Source organism: Rhipicephalus sanguineus, chromosome 5 (genome assembly GCF_013339695.2).
Source record: "Rhipicephalus sanguineus isolate Rsan-2018 chromosome 5, BIME_Rsan_1.4, whole genome shotgun sequence".
In the NCBI taxonomy this organism is placed as follows: Eukaryota; Metazoa; Arthropoda; class Arachnida; order Ixodida; family Ixodidae; genus Rhipicephalus; species Rhipicephalus sanguineus.
Genome location: NC_051180.1, coordinates 141881509 through 141897398, shown reverse-complemented (window position 1 = coordinate 141897398; position 15890 = coordinate 141881509). Strand labels below are relative to the sequence as shown.

The 15890-nt window shown below is 46.4% G+C and overlaps 1 protein-coding gene across 1 annotated transcript in view; it reads right to left on the bottom strand.

The window, feature by feature from the left end:
- LOC119394288 (homeobox protein Hox-D4a) overlaps positions 1–13510 on the bottom strand; it is a 40973-nt gene extending 27463 nt beyond the window's left edge. Inside the window, exon 1 of the mRNA XM_037661569.2 lies at positions 12499–13510. Coding sequence (XP_037517497.1) covers positions 12499–13063 — 565 coding nt within the window. The 5' untranslated portion in view covers positions 13064–13510. The remainder of the gene's footprint in view (positions 1–12498) is intronic.
- Positions 13511–15890: the final 2380 nt, after the last annotated feature.

Below are 15890 nucleotides of genomic sequence, written 5' to 3'. Positions count from 1 at the left end.
TTTTTTTCTTCGCGCTTCTCGAACAGATTACAAGGAATGCCCATCCCAGTTTGCTCGCAACGGACTTCATATTGAGGCCGAATCCATAAAGTTTACCGTTCACATCTGTGTTTAGAAGTAATGAGGGCAATTTAGGGTGCTATAATCGATCTACAATCTAAGAAAAAATCGAGTATTTGGGGAGTATTTCTGCCACACAACAATAAGCGTCATCCACGTCGCGTGCTTTCCTCGCGCTTTCACCGCGGTCCTGGCACATCCCGATCACGAGCGGCGCGCGCGTTATCAACGTGACATATCATTCTTGATAGGAAAATGTCCAGAGCCGGGTTTTCAAGAAAGGAAACGCGAGCAAGCTGGATGACGATTATTGTTGTGTGGTAGAAATACTCCCGATATACTCGATTTTTTCTTAGAGTGTAGGGGAAAGCGCCGCGCAGTGCTTTCACAACGTATGGCTGAATGCTGACTGCCATTAGTTGCGATAGAGGAGGTCTAAAAAAAGGTGCTCGGTAGCGACATTTGCTCTGTACAGTTACGATGGGCTTCATTTTTCTATTACTGAAAAATCTAGCTTGTGTGCATTTCCCCACAACAATCCGATATGGGTAGCTCGTTTAGCTTACGAAAATTAACTTGGAACCTTTATAAAATGTCTATTTATGGACCTTTCGTTGAATGTATTCTTCCTTATATATATACTTTTCTTTTTCATTCCGTAAAGCCTCGATATGTTGTGCGGAAAAAAGTCGTTGCTGTTTCTATTTTCATTTGTATGTATTGGTTCCCAACGCTTCTAGGAAGTGCATTATTTGACAAAAAAAAATGCAAGGTCATAATTTCGTTGGTTGTCAATATAACACGCCTTGACTGATAGGCTTACACTGTATCAATTTATACTCTTCAAGAATATAATAAAGAAAGGAATGATGTAGGGGGGATGAGAATAAAGTTGGGCTCGTATTCGTAAAAAGCTCCTGATGCTACTTGACTTGTTGTACGAGAAAATTCTATCCTGATGCTGCGGCGTACTATTAGCGAAACCACTGGCCAACGTAAATGAGCCGTCACGAATGCTGGCTGCTCGCCGCCGACTTGACGAGGCTTTGTGTTGCAAGGCTTATTTAAAGATATTTCAGGTATACTGTCATATTTAGACCTAAGGTATAAGTGCGCTACTTCATGAATGTCATCGCTCACCAACTAACCCATCAGTATCTATTAAGAATACTTTAGGAAGACTGCTTCAAGGACACTCTAAATAGACATACCGAAATGTACGTATTGACTTTCTGCGGACAGCCGAAACAAAACGTTCAGTATGTACCAACCAGCCCTATCCAAGACGCTAAAACAACAAGACTTTGTGCGCTGAAAGGACGTGCTATACCCCACACTCTCTCTCACTCCCCCACTTCTCCTTGCTTTTACAGCTTTATCATCTCGCTTAGACAGCGGACGAAGCTGCCGGCTTACTAGAAACGTTCGCTTCAGCGCTCCTCTTCCGACAGGCTTCAAACGAAGAAGCGCACCTTTCCCTTCGAAGCCTTCGTTGAAAACCGAAGCACCTGACGGACCTTTCCTGCGCGTTCTTCGGGCGGCCCGGTGGGCGCGCTAGGCTGTTTGTTGCTGTTGTGCCAGTTGGCCAACGCCGCTAAAAGGAACTAACGCGCGCCTTGCTCGCGCGGGTTCTAAATCTAGCTGCCGCCGCCGCTGCTTGTACCAGCACCGTAGGGGCAGCGGCAAGAAGAAGACGAGGCATCGGCGGCGTGTTCCCTCGGCTGCAGGCGCTGAAAACGCGCGCGGCTGCACCGGCAACAGACTGGTCGTCTACCGACAGAGTCGGGTGGCCCGTTTTAGCGATGACTTCAAATTTAGATGGTGCTGGAGTGAGTAAGGAGTTTGAGAGGGAAGGGGAGCGTTGTACAAGGAGGGGACGGTCGGCAGGTCTGTTGCAAAGAACGCGCACCCGTTACCCGGCCGCGTGCGCAGAGTCGACTTCTTTTTTTCCGCGTCTATTCGGGCTATATGCGACTCGCCGAACTATACGAGCGGGCACGCGAAGAAGGATTTTGCAGGAAGGAAGGCAACGCGCCGACCGGGTATGGGCCTCTTCATGTTTTCTTTTATTTCTCATTTCGTTCCTTCTTTCTATTGAAGGAAGTGAGCGAAAAAGCGTCTCCAGAGCGGCAGGCGTTCGACGTTCGCCAACTATTTATATCATGTGAATGCGCCATCGCGCGAGGTATTTCCAACGTGGACGTTATGTGACGAATGCAGGATCGATGGAACATGGTACTTGCTTGTTTTGCATAACACCGAATTACCGCTAAGCCGTAAATGTGAACTAGAAATATTTCCTTTGAGGAAAGAAAGCGGGCAAGAAAATCTTTCTAAAGCTTTGTGCCAATCTGGGCACCCAATACGCCACAGACAGCTGAAATGTATAGGCGATTACTCGCCCCTTTAAGAAGCGTTATTTGCTGGCTTTCCTTAATGATGATTCATCACCGACACTCAGGTCGTAGGACCAGTTCGAAACTCGGAAAGAACACGGTTACGGTTGCCAGTCTCCTGAAGGGGATTAAGCGGCCTGCCACAGATTTCGACGCGATTCGGAACTGTGCACGTGTCTAACTGCAGCAAGAGTTTAAATTTTAGTCTCCAGCACCTGACGTCAGCGGTTCCAAAGTTTACTGTCTTCAATGCCTTCCAGCGCTCGCGTACGTAACGTCATAAATGTATGTGATATTTCATTGTCTCTAGTGACTTTCAATGCTTCAATATCTTTTGTCTTAAGTTGTGTTTTTGTCTATACCAAGAGAAGTTGCCAGCGCCCTATACAGGCAGTACCGTATGTACGCTATAAATATGAATAATGAAAAGTTGGCGCCGCTTCGAATGCACCAAAAGCAGTAATTGTGGATCTCTTTCGAACGAAAGTGTACGAGGAATTAACAAGCCCTCATTCATCATGAAACTGTGAATGTCACAACTGAACAAGAATCAATAGAGGAACACAGAGGGAATAGATACCTCATATGCAGCACAGCTGAGTAACACCTCCAGAGATAACCGCTGCTTGCGCTACGATAATCGACGACCGAATATAGTCGGCTCATATATATATATATATATATATATATATATATATATATATATATATATATATATATGTGTGTGTGTGTGTGTTGTTCTGACATACAGATCATATATAGCGCCAGTGGGAACATCTCCAAATCTACTTAATTAAGCCATAAGACAACACAAAATAAGTTTATGTGTATACGGTCGGCTCATACCGATGAAGCCTGGGGACCTGTTCACATAAAAAATAAGTAATATTCAACGTCTTTCTATTAACGAATTTGTTATTGGTGTCACTATATGTCGTGCAGCAACTGAGCACGTTTTTCGGCCCTACAGCTGCATAAATCCTTGAGTTGCAGCTATGCACGCACGAGCGCCGTAGCAAACAAATTACACACGCGCATTTTTCCCGCGACGTCAAGCATTTTTTCCGTGTTTAATGTAGCAGATTTTATCGTACAGATACTTTTTTTGTGTCGCTGCTCTTGTGTCGAAATCCTGAGCGCCCCGAAAGGTTGTATCAGAAATTCAGTCATCAGCCAACGGACAACAACGGAGCACTTTTAGCCGGTCGCGGCAAGGGTTTTCTATTACGGCATCTAGAGTGCAGCGGACCTCCACTGTCAACCCTGTGGAGCATAACGTGAAGAACAGCAGTACAGATTACTGGCTGAAAAGACTGCGGTAAAAAGTGTGCATTCTACGTGCGTGAGGTGTTCGCAACGTAACTTTTATTTCGCAGTCTCCGATAATTACGTTCCACACTGAAAATGATAGAACACGACGCACGCTGTGTCGCTGATCGACAGTAAGCACATCACCACACGCCGGCCTTTCCCCACACGAAAACGAGAGCGTACTAAGTCGGATACAAATACAAAAAATTGGCCGCCATCCCGCCCTGGAACGTGAATGTCCAGAGAAGCTGTACCAAACACCGTACATGCTGATGGGGGTATGTTTTATCATTAGGAGCGAAGCTCCTTAGGCCCGCACTCCGCCGTCGCTATTGAAGCTCCCTTCTCTTAAGCATCGCTTTAGGTTGCAGCAGAGCCATATATACCCTTCGGGAGAGTTTGGCGATTGTTTCATCTCGCCGCTCTCCGAGCTCCACCCCAGCGCCGCCCTCTTCTCGTGACGTAAACCCTCTCTCCTCGCCGACAGCGGCGGGCGACAGCGCGGCGCGGAGTCCGGCGCTGCCGCGACGGCGAGACGCCGGCGCGCCGCACTTACACGATCGCTGAGGAGCGCGCGTAGGTTACGAAGCTCTTGTGCGAATCCACGCGTATTCATGGCGACTGCTCCTCGCATTCAAGCGTGAATTTGTTGCGTGCGGTGGGCTGCTGTTGCGCGGTTGGCTGTTCAAACAGTAGCGCGCAGGGTTTCCGCCTTTTATGCTTCCGAAGGAAAAGAAGCGACGACGCCTTTGGATCAGCAACATCAGACGCAGCAAATGGACCCCCGAACGACTGCTCCGTGCTATGCGAGATACGTACTTGAGTATTTAGCTTGAATATTGCTGGTATTATAAACAGCGTTTCATTAACACCAACTTATTATTTGTTGTGCAATGAGGCCCTTTCAAGCGCACATACTTAAAAAATAATTTTGTCACGCTGAAATAAAGGGTTTTATGGTTTCGATCGCTTGGGCAGATTGAAATTTTGGAGCGATCACGCTATAAGTCTGAAGCGTGATGCGTTGCCTTTACGTAATTTATCACGCGTTCTGAGCACGAGCTTGGGATGTTAGCGTGATGTTGTGAGGGGAAGATTTATTTCGATATCGCAGGTTAGTGCCGTCGCGCGTCAGCTGCGGCGGTTACCTGGCATGTGTTGTACGTTATGTGGTCTGTGTTTCTGTGGCTGTCAGCCTATGGTGTCATTTACCGCTGTGTTGCCACTTGTGTGCATGCTAGCAGTTTCACGTTTAATTCGCGCATGTAAATTAATCTGCGCCTCTGTGCTAAGCGAATGTGCCTTGCGCTTTTTAGTCATGTACTTATAGTGCACGATGTCTGTGCTCGTGCAGGAAGCTCTTCCAGAATAGCAAGGGGCCCTTGTGTGCTCGATCAAATTTTGTGATTAGGAAGTATAGAGCGCGAAGATGTTGAGCAGAAAAATGATTTTGTAAAGTAAACCAACAGGATGTCCGCTTTAAGACTAGCCGAACCAGGTATTGTTTTCATTGAACACGCGCCTACTGGGGGCCCTGCACCTGCTCTGACGAAAACCTCAGTGCCTCAGCAAACGCGAAAATTGACCGCCGGCGTCCGCGGCGTCGGCGTCCCGCGTCGGCGGCGTCAGCACGAGGGATGTCAAAAACCATCACGTAATGACGTGACCATACGACCAAAGATTGTGACGTCATCATGACGTCGAATAACGTGACTTCACGCGATGACGTCAGCACATGACCAGATGTGGTGTAGAAAGATTGCAGTGCCTCCGATATTGGAGGCAGTGCAAAACAATGTTAGGTCACAAAGCTTTCGAGAGGGGGGGGGGAGGGGGCGTGAGGAACAATACATCAACTGAAGAAAAGGAAGGCGGCTTTCGCCTTCGAGTGGTCTTAGGCGAATGCATAAGGGACCCTGTGAGTTTTCTTCTTTCTCTCTTATTAGAGAGTTTTAGTGCCGGGGACTCCAAGCCACTTCCTTATTCACCCTCTTACGTTCCCTTGTACTCTCAGCCGCACCCATGGACTATAAAGAGGAACGTAAGGGGCTTACGTACGCAAGGCACTTTGGAGTCCCGGCACTAAAATTCTCTAAGAGGGAATTTAAGGCTCGAGATCCCCAAGCCGTTTGTGTACGCCCGCTTTTGCGCTTTTGTGGCCTTAATACAATTACGTGCGCTGGTATCTGTTTCTTTTAAAAGCAGAGCTGTTTAAGCTTGGAGAATCCCCGTTAGTGGCGAATAAAAATTGTCACCATCTGGAAGCGGCACGCAATCCGTCCGCTTCTTTATATTCTGCTTTGGTGCCAGAACACGTGCACAGACTTTTCCGGCGTGGTATGCAATGATTCTCACGTAACACTTGTCACGTCACATGTTACAAAAATCACACCTGTTATATATGCTCGTCACAGAGTCGCATCACGCAATACCAATTTTGGTGTATATCAATTTTGCGGAACGGCCACCATCGCACCATGACCGTGGCACGTAAGTCACGCTGTACATGACATGTGTCATGATATTCACATTAACTTCCGTTATTTATGTTCGTCACACAGTCATGTCGCGCACTACCAATTTTGGTCTATATCAAGCTAGCGCAACGGCCGCCACCGCACCATGAGCGTAGCAAGTAAGTCATACATGACACGTGTGTCATGATTTTCGTATTAACTCTCGTTATTTATGTTCGTCACACAGTCATGTCGCGCAATACCAATTTTGGTGTATATCAAGCTAGCGAAACGTCCGCCAGCGCACCATGAGCGTGGCACGTAAGTCGTGCTGTACATTACATGCGTATCATGATTTTCATAATAACTCCCGTTATTTATGTTCGCCATTCACTCTCGTCCAGCCATACCAATTTTGGTATATATCAAATTAACGAAACGGCCGCAACAGCACCAAGACTGTGGCATGTGAATCATGCTGCACATGACATGCATGTAATGATTTTCATGTTAAGACCAGTCATTTATGTTTGTCATACAGTCACATTATGCCATACCACTTTTGGTATACACCCCATGAACGAAACGGCCAGGAGAGCACAAATTCGTAGGCGGCTAGATAGGTAGATAGACACATAGATACGCTCAAAGTCGTAGAAGTTCGCTAAGAAATGCCTGGCATTTAAAAAAACCAAGATAAACGCAAAACCACAGGTCTTCATAGCTCGAAAAGTCACCGATGATCACAATACTCCCTCATGCGAATTCTGAGCGCAGCTTTGTGTTGAGGCAACGCGAACTGTGTTTGAATTTCTGGCTATCCGCATTGGAACATTCGTTACATATTGCTACAGAAACTGCCAGTGCTCGAGTGCTACGCACGCCACTCTGTGCATTGCAGGCGTCATCGACATCCCCGTCACGACAAGCGAGACAGTAGCAGCGCACCCACCAGCCCTGCGTGCGCACGAGCTCCGACCGAAGGGCGAGCACGCATGACGGAGGAAGAAAGCGATGCAGTGGCTCGTGATATCGACAGAATCCACGTTCGCTGTCTTTCGTCCTCGTTCGCTCTATCGGTTACGCCGACTACGCCAACGGCGATGCCAAACAACACAGGAACAGGCGTCTAAGAGCTGCGACCAAAAAGCACAGCGCGTATCGCGTCGTCGACTCGAATCGGCGTGCATAACTCAGTTAAACGATGATTTAGACACGTCTAATTCACTCCATATTCTTCATTAAATTCGTATAACAATGTTCTTGCACAATTTCGCTTTCGAAATTTTTTTAGTAGCGCTAGATTTCACGAATGAACAGAGCGTACATAGCCTCAGCCGTGCGCCCGTCGCGCGGAAAGACTATATATGGCGGACGCCGCCGGAGCGGAGGCGTGGCGGTGACGTGAATAGCGTCATCGCTGCGCCGCGACGTCACTGCCCCGCCCATTCGCCAGACTCTCCCCATCGACGGCTCTGGGTTGCAGTGGCCGGTTATTTAAGAGGAAATGCTTAGGCCTTGAGCGGTTTGGTTCTAGCGCACCAGAAATTCGAAGTTAAAAGAAATAAGCTCTCTGCACAAATGGTTATGACGGTCGTCTTCACTTTCACCGCCTTTATATATAATGGATTGTGAAATCACGACCATCATTCTAGCGCACTACGGGCGCTTTTTACTTTAGAGTAATAGCAGTGATAATCGCTTTGTGGTCGCTGTGGTAGACCGTGATTGGTTCCGCGACCATTCCGAGCAACACGAATTTGTTCTTTCGTCGAGCATTGTATTCACGTTGTTCTTCTCGTGCAAGACTTTTATTTGGGCGAGTTGGTACATGCTTAGTTGGGGAAAAACAGCGCAAAAAAGGACGAGGACGCAGGAGCATTACGTCGAGTGTACTGCGTTCCTTCGTCCTCGTCCTTTTTTGCGCTGTTTTTCCCCAGCTAAGTTCTTCTGGTGTCGTTAATTTCCGTGGTCTACCCATGGCATTCTTAGAATGAACTGAATGAGTTGCTAGACGGGTCTCCTTTTTATACATGAAAGCGGGAAACACACGCGGGGAGAAGGAATTAAGGGCCGTTTGACGTCATTCGAAGCCCCCGTGTGAAGTGCAAAGCAGCTGCAACCCAATCTTTACCGGGAGCGCGTGGAAGGGTGTTCGCATTGTTCACAGGCGCCTTGTCTATCATGCGGTTTCGATGCTCCTTTTGTGGTTTTCTTGACTGAAACGAATACTTAGATCTATGCTGTATGCCCGATTGCAAACAAAGATATGCCGTTTGCCTGCAATTGTTAAAGGGCCCCTAAACCACCCAGAGGCTGATATTTAGTTGTGGCGTTGCAGTTGTGCACGAGTTTACAGCGTACGCCTTCGTCGGCTCGTCTGTCCGGCTCTTCGAATGCCCTTCCTCAGTGTCCGAGGTGAAAACGCAAGGAGCGCGTGCATCTACTAGCAGAGAAGCACGCGAGCGCGAGCGTCTGTTGGTGGTTTAGGGGCCCTTTAACCTGGCGTTTTGTGTTTACGGCCCGAAATTTTAAAACCAACGTGAAGTATACAGCTTCGCTCTAGAAACATAAGCAGTGCCCTCAGCCATCGGTCTCCCACCGAAAAAGAATTTGAATGGTGTCCCGTCCAATTACGTTGTGTCCCGTACAGCTACGTTAACTGATTTTCATGACGTCAAACACTTTCTGCGTATTTAAGAAAAATGATTTTGCCGCTTCAGCCTCTTGTCCCATGTCGAAATCTTGAACGTCCCGGCAAATGAAAGACATGTTGATATCAGTACCCAACAAAAGACAGTTTTTCTTACATGCTTGTACCGGACTACAAGTGTGCATGATTTAGTAAATAACTGATGGTTTACATTCCAAGATGGACAGGAATTGATTTATCGACGTAACCTAGCCGTTATATGTGAAGAGCGTAAACGCATACGAGGGCTATCGACGTTCACATTTCCCTTTGACTTCTTTCCTGATGTCATGCCTCTATCTTGTTAGATTCGATGAAAATTAAAGACGTTAGGAGCGCGCATGTTTTCATGCTCTCTGGGCCATTGTTAATGGCCATGTGAAAACGAATAAATCCAGCGAATAAGTTATAACGCATACGTCTTATATGCTGTTACGATGATGTTTTCTACGCCCCTCTTTTTTTTTTTTTATCGGTGTGTCTACTCTGCTCGTAACGTCGTGTTGTTTTGTTTTGTAGTTTTAGTCGTTGATGCAGGGAAAAATATAGCAGTCATTTTATACGGAAACACGGTGTAAGCCTTTAACGCGTCATCAATTATACAGGTTTATTGAAACGACTGAGTGATGACGCCTGTTTCAGAGGAAGGTAATGACTACTTAACCAACCCCATTAAAATTAATATAGTGATTAGGGCTGTTTGCACGCAATAAACATGTAAGTTATTAGAAGCGAGAAATTGATTGGGATAAATAAGAAAAAAAAAGTTTAACGAAAACTGCTTACACTAAAAACAGTGCGGAGTAACCAGGCTGTGACAACATGCGTATTGTGTACAATACAGAATGCACTGTATAGCTTATTAATTCTCAGATGTCCCAGACGACCAGGCAGGTCGACATTCAACAGTTGTCAGGATATATGTTATTTCTCTCAGTGAATGGCACGTACGGAAATTATAGGACGTTATTAATTATTTCCTTATTTTCGTGAGTTTCACAACATACCGCCTTGAAGTGAAGACGATTGAAAACAAAATTCAAAGTGAAATAAATAGCATTCATCCTTGTTGAATCTTAAAGAAGGTTAACGCTAAATATGCACTTCCTCGCAACGGGTGGCCACCGCAGCATCGAAACATGGAGTTTGATCAAACGAAAACGGAACCATTTAGCCGGGGAACATAATGTAAAGTTCAACTCGTGTCATGCACACGCATTGCTTTTTATAAAGTAAACAAAGTGAACGTTACGAAGTGCTATATTTCGAATATCACAGTCAACGCATCCTTTCGTCTAGGTCTGGGACGGCCTAATGCTCTCCCGTAGTAGGGTAAAAAATACTCTAAAGCGTTAACCACTTCTTCCAAACATATCTTCCACTTGAGCATGGCAGTACTATATATTTGCAGCAAATAAGTAGGCTATATACTTATTGTATCATTTAAAAGGCCCAGTTATAGTGTTATTTTACACTTAATACCTCACCATGCTACACATGAAATGAACCTCGCGCGTCCCGACAGTCATAAAATTTGATGTCGCGGAGCAATCACGAGCTTTTATTTTGCATAAAGATTACTAGCAGTTATTTTTTACAAAATCTACCGTTCTCTATTCGCTTACGTTACTTATAGTTTCATTCTTGCTGATGCTGGGTAACCATTCCACAGAGCAAATATGCGTTGGAATAATTAATACATTCTACAGGCAAACAAATTTTTAACTGCTTTAATGCCTGTGTGCGCAAGAAGATGCTCCATCTCCCTATTTCGTGTCGACTTACACTATAATACCTCCGTCTTGACATTTCTTTCACTTACAGTACTTCATTTCGTCAAGTCTCTTTACTACATTTTAGTTCCTATTTGTTTATGTGTATATACGATGTGTTTTGTTACGTGTTGCATGTTATAATTTAGCAAATAAGTACAATTATCGACCTCATGGGCGAGTACAATCCCGTGAATTTCAGTGTTTCTCCACTGTCAAAATTATTTCACACGTCTCTTCAAATTGCAAATTCTGCATAACATATTCGAAAACTGACCATGTGCAATTCAACGCATTTCTATTTTGCTGCTACTCAAAAGTGTCAATGAATATGTCGCTAATCGAATACTCCTGTTCTTTTTTTTTTATGGAACTGCGCGCTTGTGAGCGCTTTGGATGCGATGATGTCAAGATAAGAAATGTTACAAAGGTGCTATATGATCAAATCAGCACATAAAAGCTGCAAATAAATTTCGTGCTCTTCGCGTGAAACATTTAACAGTGCGTGACAAGCCTTTCAGCTGCAAAATAGGCGCAAGTCTACGCATAAAAGCGTCCGATTTGTTTTTTTCCCGGTGATTACACGGGACATTTAATGTCCGATTAGCGGGCCCTAATGATGGAACGCACGTGAACCGGCTGATATTTCAGCCGGAGGTCTGTGACAACGAAATTAAAGTGCCATCAATTTTTACGACAACAGTCGGTGCCAGTGCGTACAATACGTTATGGAGTTGGTGTGAAAAAAAAAAAAGCTATTATCAAAGCAGTCAATTTGCATATATTTAGCAGTAATTTGCGGGCGTCCGCGTTAACGACGAAACTGTAGTCTCTTCGATAATAGTTATCTCTTGCACATGTTTTCTATAACTGTATCACGTAGAGTTTAATATATTTATCTGACTCAATCGGCAAATGCCACTTTCTTTAGGAATTGCCAAATTTGTAAACAATGAAAAGTCGGACTTAAGCGCTGTGCGCGATCCAATGTTATTTCTCAGATATTTTCGATGTTTGAGCGTATTTCTTTACCATCTTCTGTAATGCAGAAAAATAATCTGCTAAATAGTTTCATTCTCGCTCACGTGTGCAATGTGACAAGCGATTTCGGTGCGATTTCCTCTTTTACATGTTCTTAATTACCATCTACATTCCGAAATATGATGCATTTACGATGTTATTGTCAACAATCGTCAGCAGGCGTGCAGGGAAGCATACGGACAGCGGGACATCTCCAGTCACACATAATAAGGACACCAGCTGTGTTTACCTAGAATATCTATAGATGCTCGCGGTGTCAGACCGGAAGAATGAACCTATTTCTGTCATGAACCTAAAGTGCGCTACCTTAATCCTTAGTTGTCAGCGCTGTCGAAAGTACTCAGAAAAGTGTGTGCGCGAAACACAAAGAGCAGTCGCACTGATTTGTTGAGCTCATACGCGGTTATACTGTTCTATGTGAACTTTCCAAAGTATCCCCTGAACTCTAAATGCTAATATCCACGTCGCGTTATACCGATTAGCACACTCATGAAATTGTGTTTATTATCCGATGCGGTTATCCGGGGCTATAGCCGTTTCACTTTCCCTCATATCACATTTCGCACTCTATCACGCCTGTCATGTGAAGGTGTCTGCACATTGTTTACGCGTATGCATTACACGTTCCCGGGAACAGTTTCCCGCCGTGCGCTTCGACTAGACCACAAACCTAACATACTCTAACACCGTGGCCGAGACTATACCAGAACCGAAACTGGGCCGCGTGATGGCAGGTAGCACGTGTTGTGCTGACTTGATCGACTACTCACCTGCGTTGACGTGCGCCTTTTTCATCCAGGGATAGATGACGGGCTGTCCGGCCTGATTGCAGTCGCCGCCGGCTACCGAAGTCGGCGCCGTGGCGGTGGCCCCGGGGCTGTGCATCGGTGGCGCTGCCCCGACGTGCGGCGATTGCGGCGAAGGCCTGAGCATGGACGCCGGCGGCGGGGGCGACGGAGACCGCTGCAGCGGAGCGGGAGGTCCCGAGTACGGCGGGCTGTGACCGCCGCCCGCGCCGGCATGGTCGAGAGCTACGCTGGGCCGCGACAGCGGGCTCAGCGTAGTCTGTGTCATGGAACATGAGTGCTGGTAATAGTGCGGCGACGCGCTGGACACGTAGCCGCCGTTCTCGGCACCGTACGGCGGGGCCGCGGCGCCTCCGAACGTCGCGTACGGGTGCGCGGCCGCGTGGTGGTGGTGGTGCGGCGGGGCGCCCGCGTAATAGTCACCGGCCCCATGGCTCGGGATGTAGTTTCCCTGCGAGTACTCCTCGGGCGGCGGGAATTTGGGGTCCACGTAGGACGGCGAGTTCATCAAAAACGAACTCATGGTCATTAATTTTTGCCGGCTGAATTGGATGATGGAGATAGTTTTGCTTCGGTCTCGTCGCCGAGCAGCGCCATGGCTCCGCCCCGCCGCTGGAGATTAGCATATCACGTGACGGACGCCATCCAATGACGGCGGCGGCGCGCGCGGCGCTGAACCCGGCGGCGCTCCGGCGTCGGCGACGATGATGGATGGCGATCGCGTTGCCCGCCGCCGGTCCGCGCACATGCGACGGACTCTCCGGAGAATGCCGGCTGCTAACCTGTCCGATGCACGACGTTGGCCGCCGAGTTTCACCACGCACAGAGTCGACAGCGGAGGCGCGTCCACAAAAGCACGCACGGGTTGTATAATCCAAGCACGGGCGGACCGATGCGGCCCGCGCGAGCAGTCGCGATCGAGTGGGCGCTCTCTCACGTGGCAGGGCGGACGCGCCAAACTTGCCGACTATAGCGCTGCCGCCGGCGACCGGAGTGTTTGTTGGGGAAAGGGGCGGGCGGAGGAGGGGGTGCCGCACGGGGGAGGAGGGCTTGTGGGAGGGCGCTCGTCCAGAGCGGCGGCGGCCGGAGCGGCGCGCGCGGGCAACAAGTTTGGCAACTCCAGTCGGCCGCGGAGTGGCGCTGCGGGCGCGAGCGACTCCAGTGCTCGCCTGAGGTCTGAGCATTTTTTTTTCTTGCGTACAATGGAGAGGGGACAGTCATTCTCTCTTCCTGAATCGCCGTCGTTACGCTCTACAGCTGGGATTCCTTCGAACGCGAGGGTGTGGAAACACAAAAGTTCTCCTATTACATGAGTGCTTTTCACCACACTCCGTTGAGTGGCGAAGTTGGGATTCGGCCCATTTTTCACCTCCTTTGCGTAGAAGACCGAGTATTGTGACAACCACAGTCCGCACTTTCATCATGCTGTGGTCCAGCTCTTGCCACTTATGCGCAAAAAACGTACGTTTGCACACTGTCTCACTGTTCCATATCTGTTACAAGCTCCTTGAGAATATGCTCATCAGTGGTTGTAGACCTATTTCTACATACGGCGTCGAGCTGAAATCCTTTTCTTCTGTCTTCATTTCAAGTTGTTAAATTTACGTTTACGAATCTCTAAAGGTGACAATGTCGAGCTAAAATTGGGCGTGATGCCCCGCTTATGTGCTATGCAAAAGGTAACGTTTCTAAACCATTTCGAGCGTCATGTTGTGTTCCATATATCTTGTCCCAGATGAAACACCTACAGTGTCGTATAACATGTCCGTACCTGTTGCAACACAGGCAAGCCGCATGTTTATATTCCACTAATTAGTGACAATGGTATAGTGAGAACAGGCGACAATCGTGTGGAAAATGCGTAAGCTAAGAGCATTCGTAGTTTCATAACTTTCCAGGTTAATGATCAAGAGCGTTTTGTCTGTGAAGCGACCTTCGTCAGTATCAGTATTTATGGGCAAGTCAGCAGCAGACTTATTTAGCAACACTAAGTATGCTGCAGGCTCTTACGCACATGTAGATCGTGAGCAAACAATAGAGAATAAGTTTATGTAAGGCACTGCGTACAATAAGTAGAGTTCATAAAATAACGTGTCGCTAAAGCACGACATTATTTCATGATTGCTACCCTTCTAACCGCGTAAGGTGGCAATATCAGGTGAAAAAGAGACAGTCATATACCTAACGAAAACAGTGTACATCCGGTTCCTAAAAAAAGTAATATAGTCGTTTGGACCTTTATTTATGAATAGATTATGGTAAGTAAAAGATTGCATGAGCATTTGCGTTATAAAATGCAAGCTGATGTAATTCATCTCACACATCGAGTATACTCCACTCACAACTATACACCTGGTCAAACGAGCAGCCTGTAAATAAAAAAAAAAACTTATAAGTGCTCGTATTCACTGTACAATTATAATTAAGGCTGCCACGTAATAGTGCGAGCCACCAGATACGCATGCGACTGGATTTGAGAGGCAGATGGGGCTTGAAGTATTGAAAAATCGTTGAACAAGAAATGCCACCTGAGCCAACGTTTCAACGCGAGGAATTTGTCCCTTATTCGAGGATTGCTCATTGAGAGAGAGAAATCAAAGTGGACTATGCTATATAGTGTAACCCCCGTATAATAATTGCCAGAGTGTATGGATAACAGCGCGCTTAGCGGTTTGCAGAGAGAGCACTTCCTGTATTAACGAACAGATATGCTGAACCCATTTATGCGCAGTATCGTTGTATTATTCTCTCACTGTGGTGCTTATGAGACGATTTTCATAGAAACAACCAAACAAGTTAAAGGCATACATGATGTTAAGCTAAATAGTTCGGTGCATTGACATTATAGTTATATGGTATACATGTTGAGTGTTCTAGTAGTTAAGATACAGGTAAAATCATTCATAATAATCACATACAAGAAAAACGTTAGACATATCGCTCTTCAGCAATAACAATGTTCTTGTCTTGCAAACTACAATTGTGTGAAAATGTTATTTTTGGACACCAAATTATAAACTTTCTAAATGGTCCTATGTGAATGTCAGCCACCAATGAAACGTTTTCTTTAATGTTGCCGAAGTAATGTGCTGCTGCGTGAAACATCATTATGGCACATTATTTTGTTGATTACATAAAAATTACGAGCTTAAATATCAAGCAAACTGCGGTATATATGCGATTCCTGGTTATCGTCACATATTACATAGTACCACAAGTGTACTATTAATGCAGCCATAATTACAAAGTTATATATGTTCCCCTTTCAAGAAAAAAATATGAAAATTCATTATCCTAATTGCCTGGTTCGTCGTCTTCGCGTTTACTTTCATGAAATATTTTTGATCTCACCTATC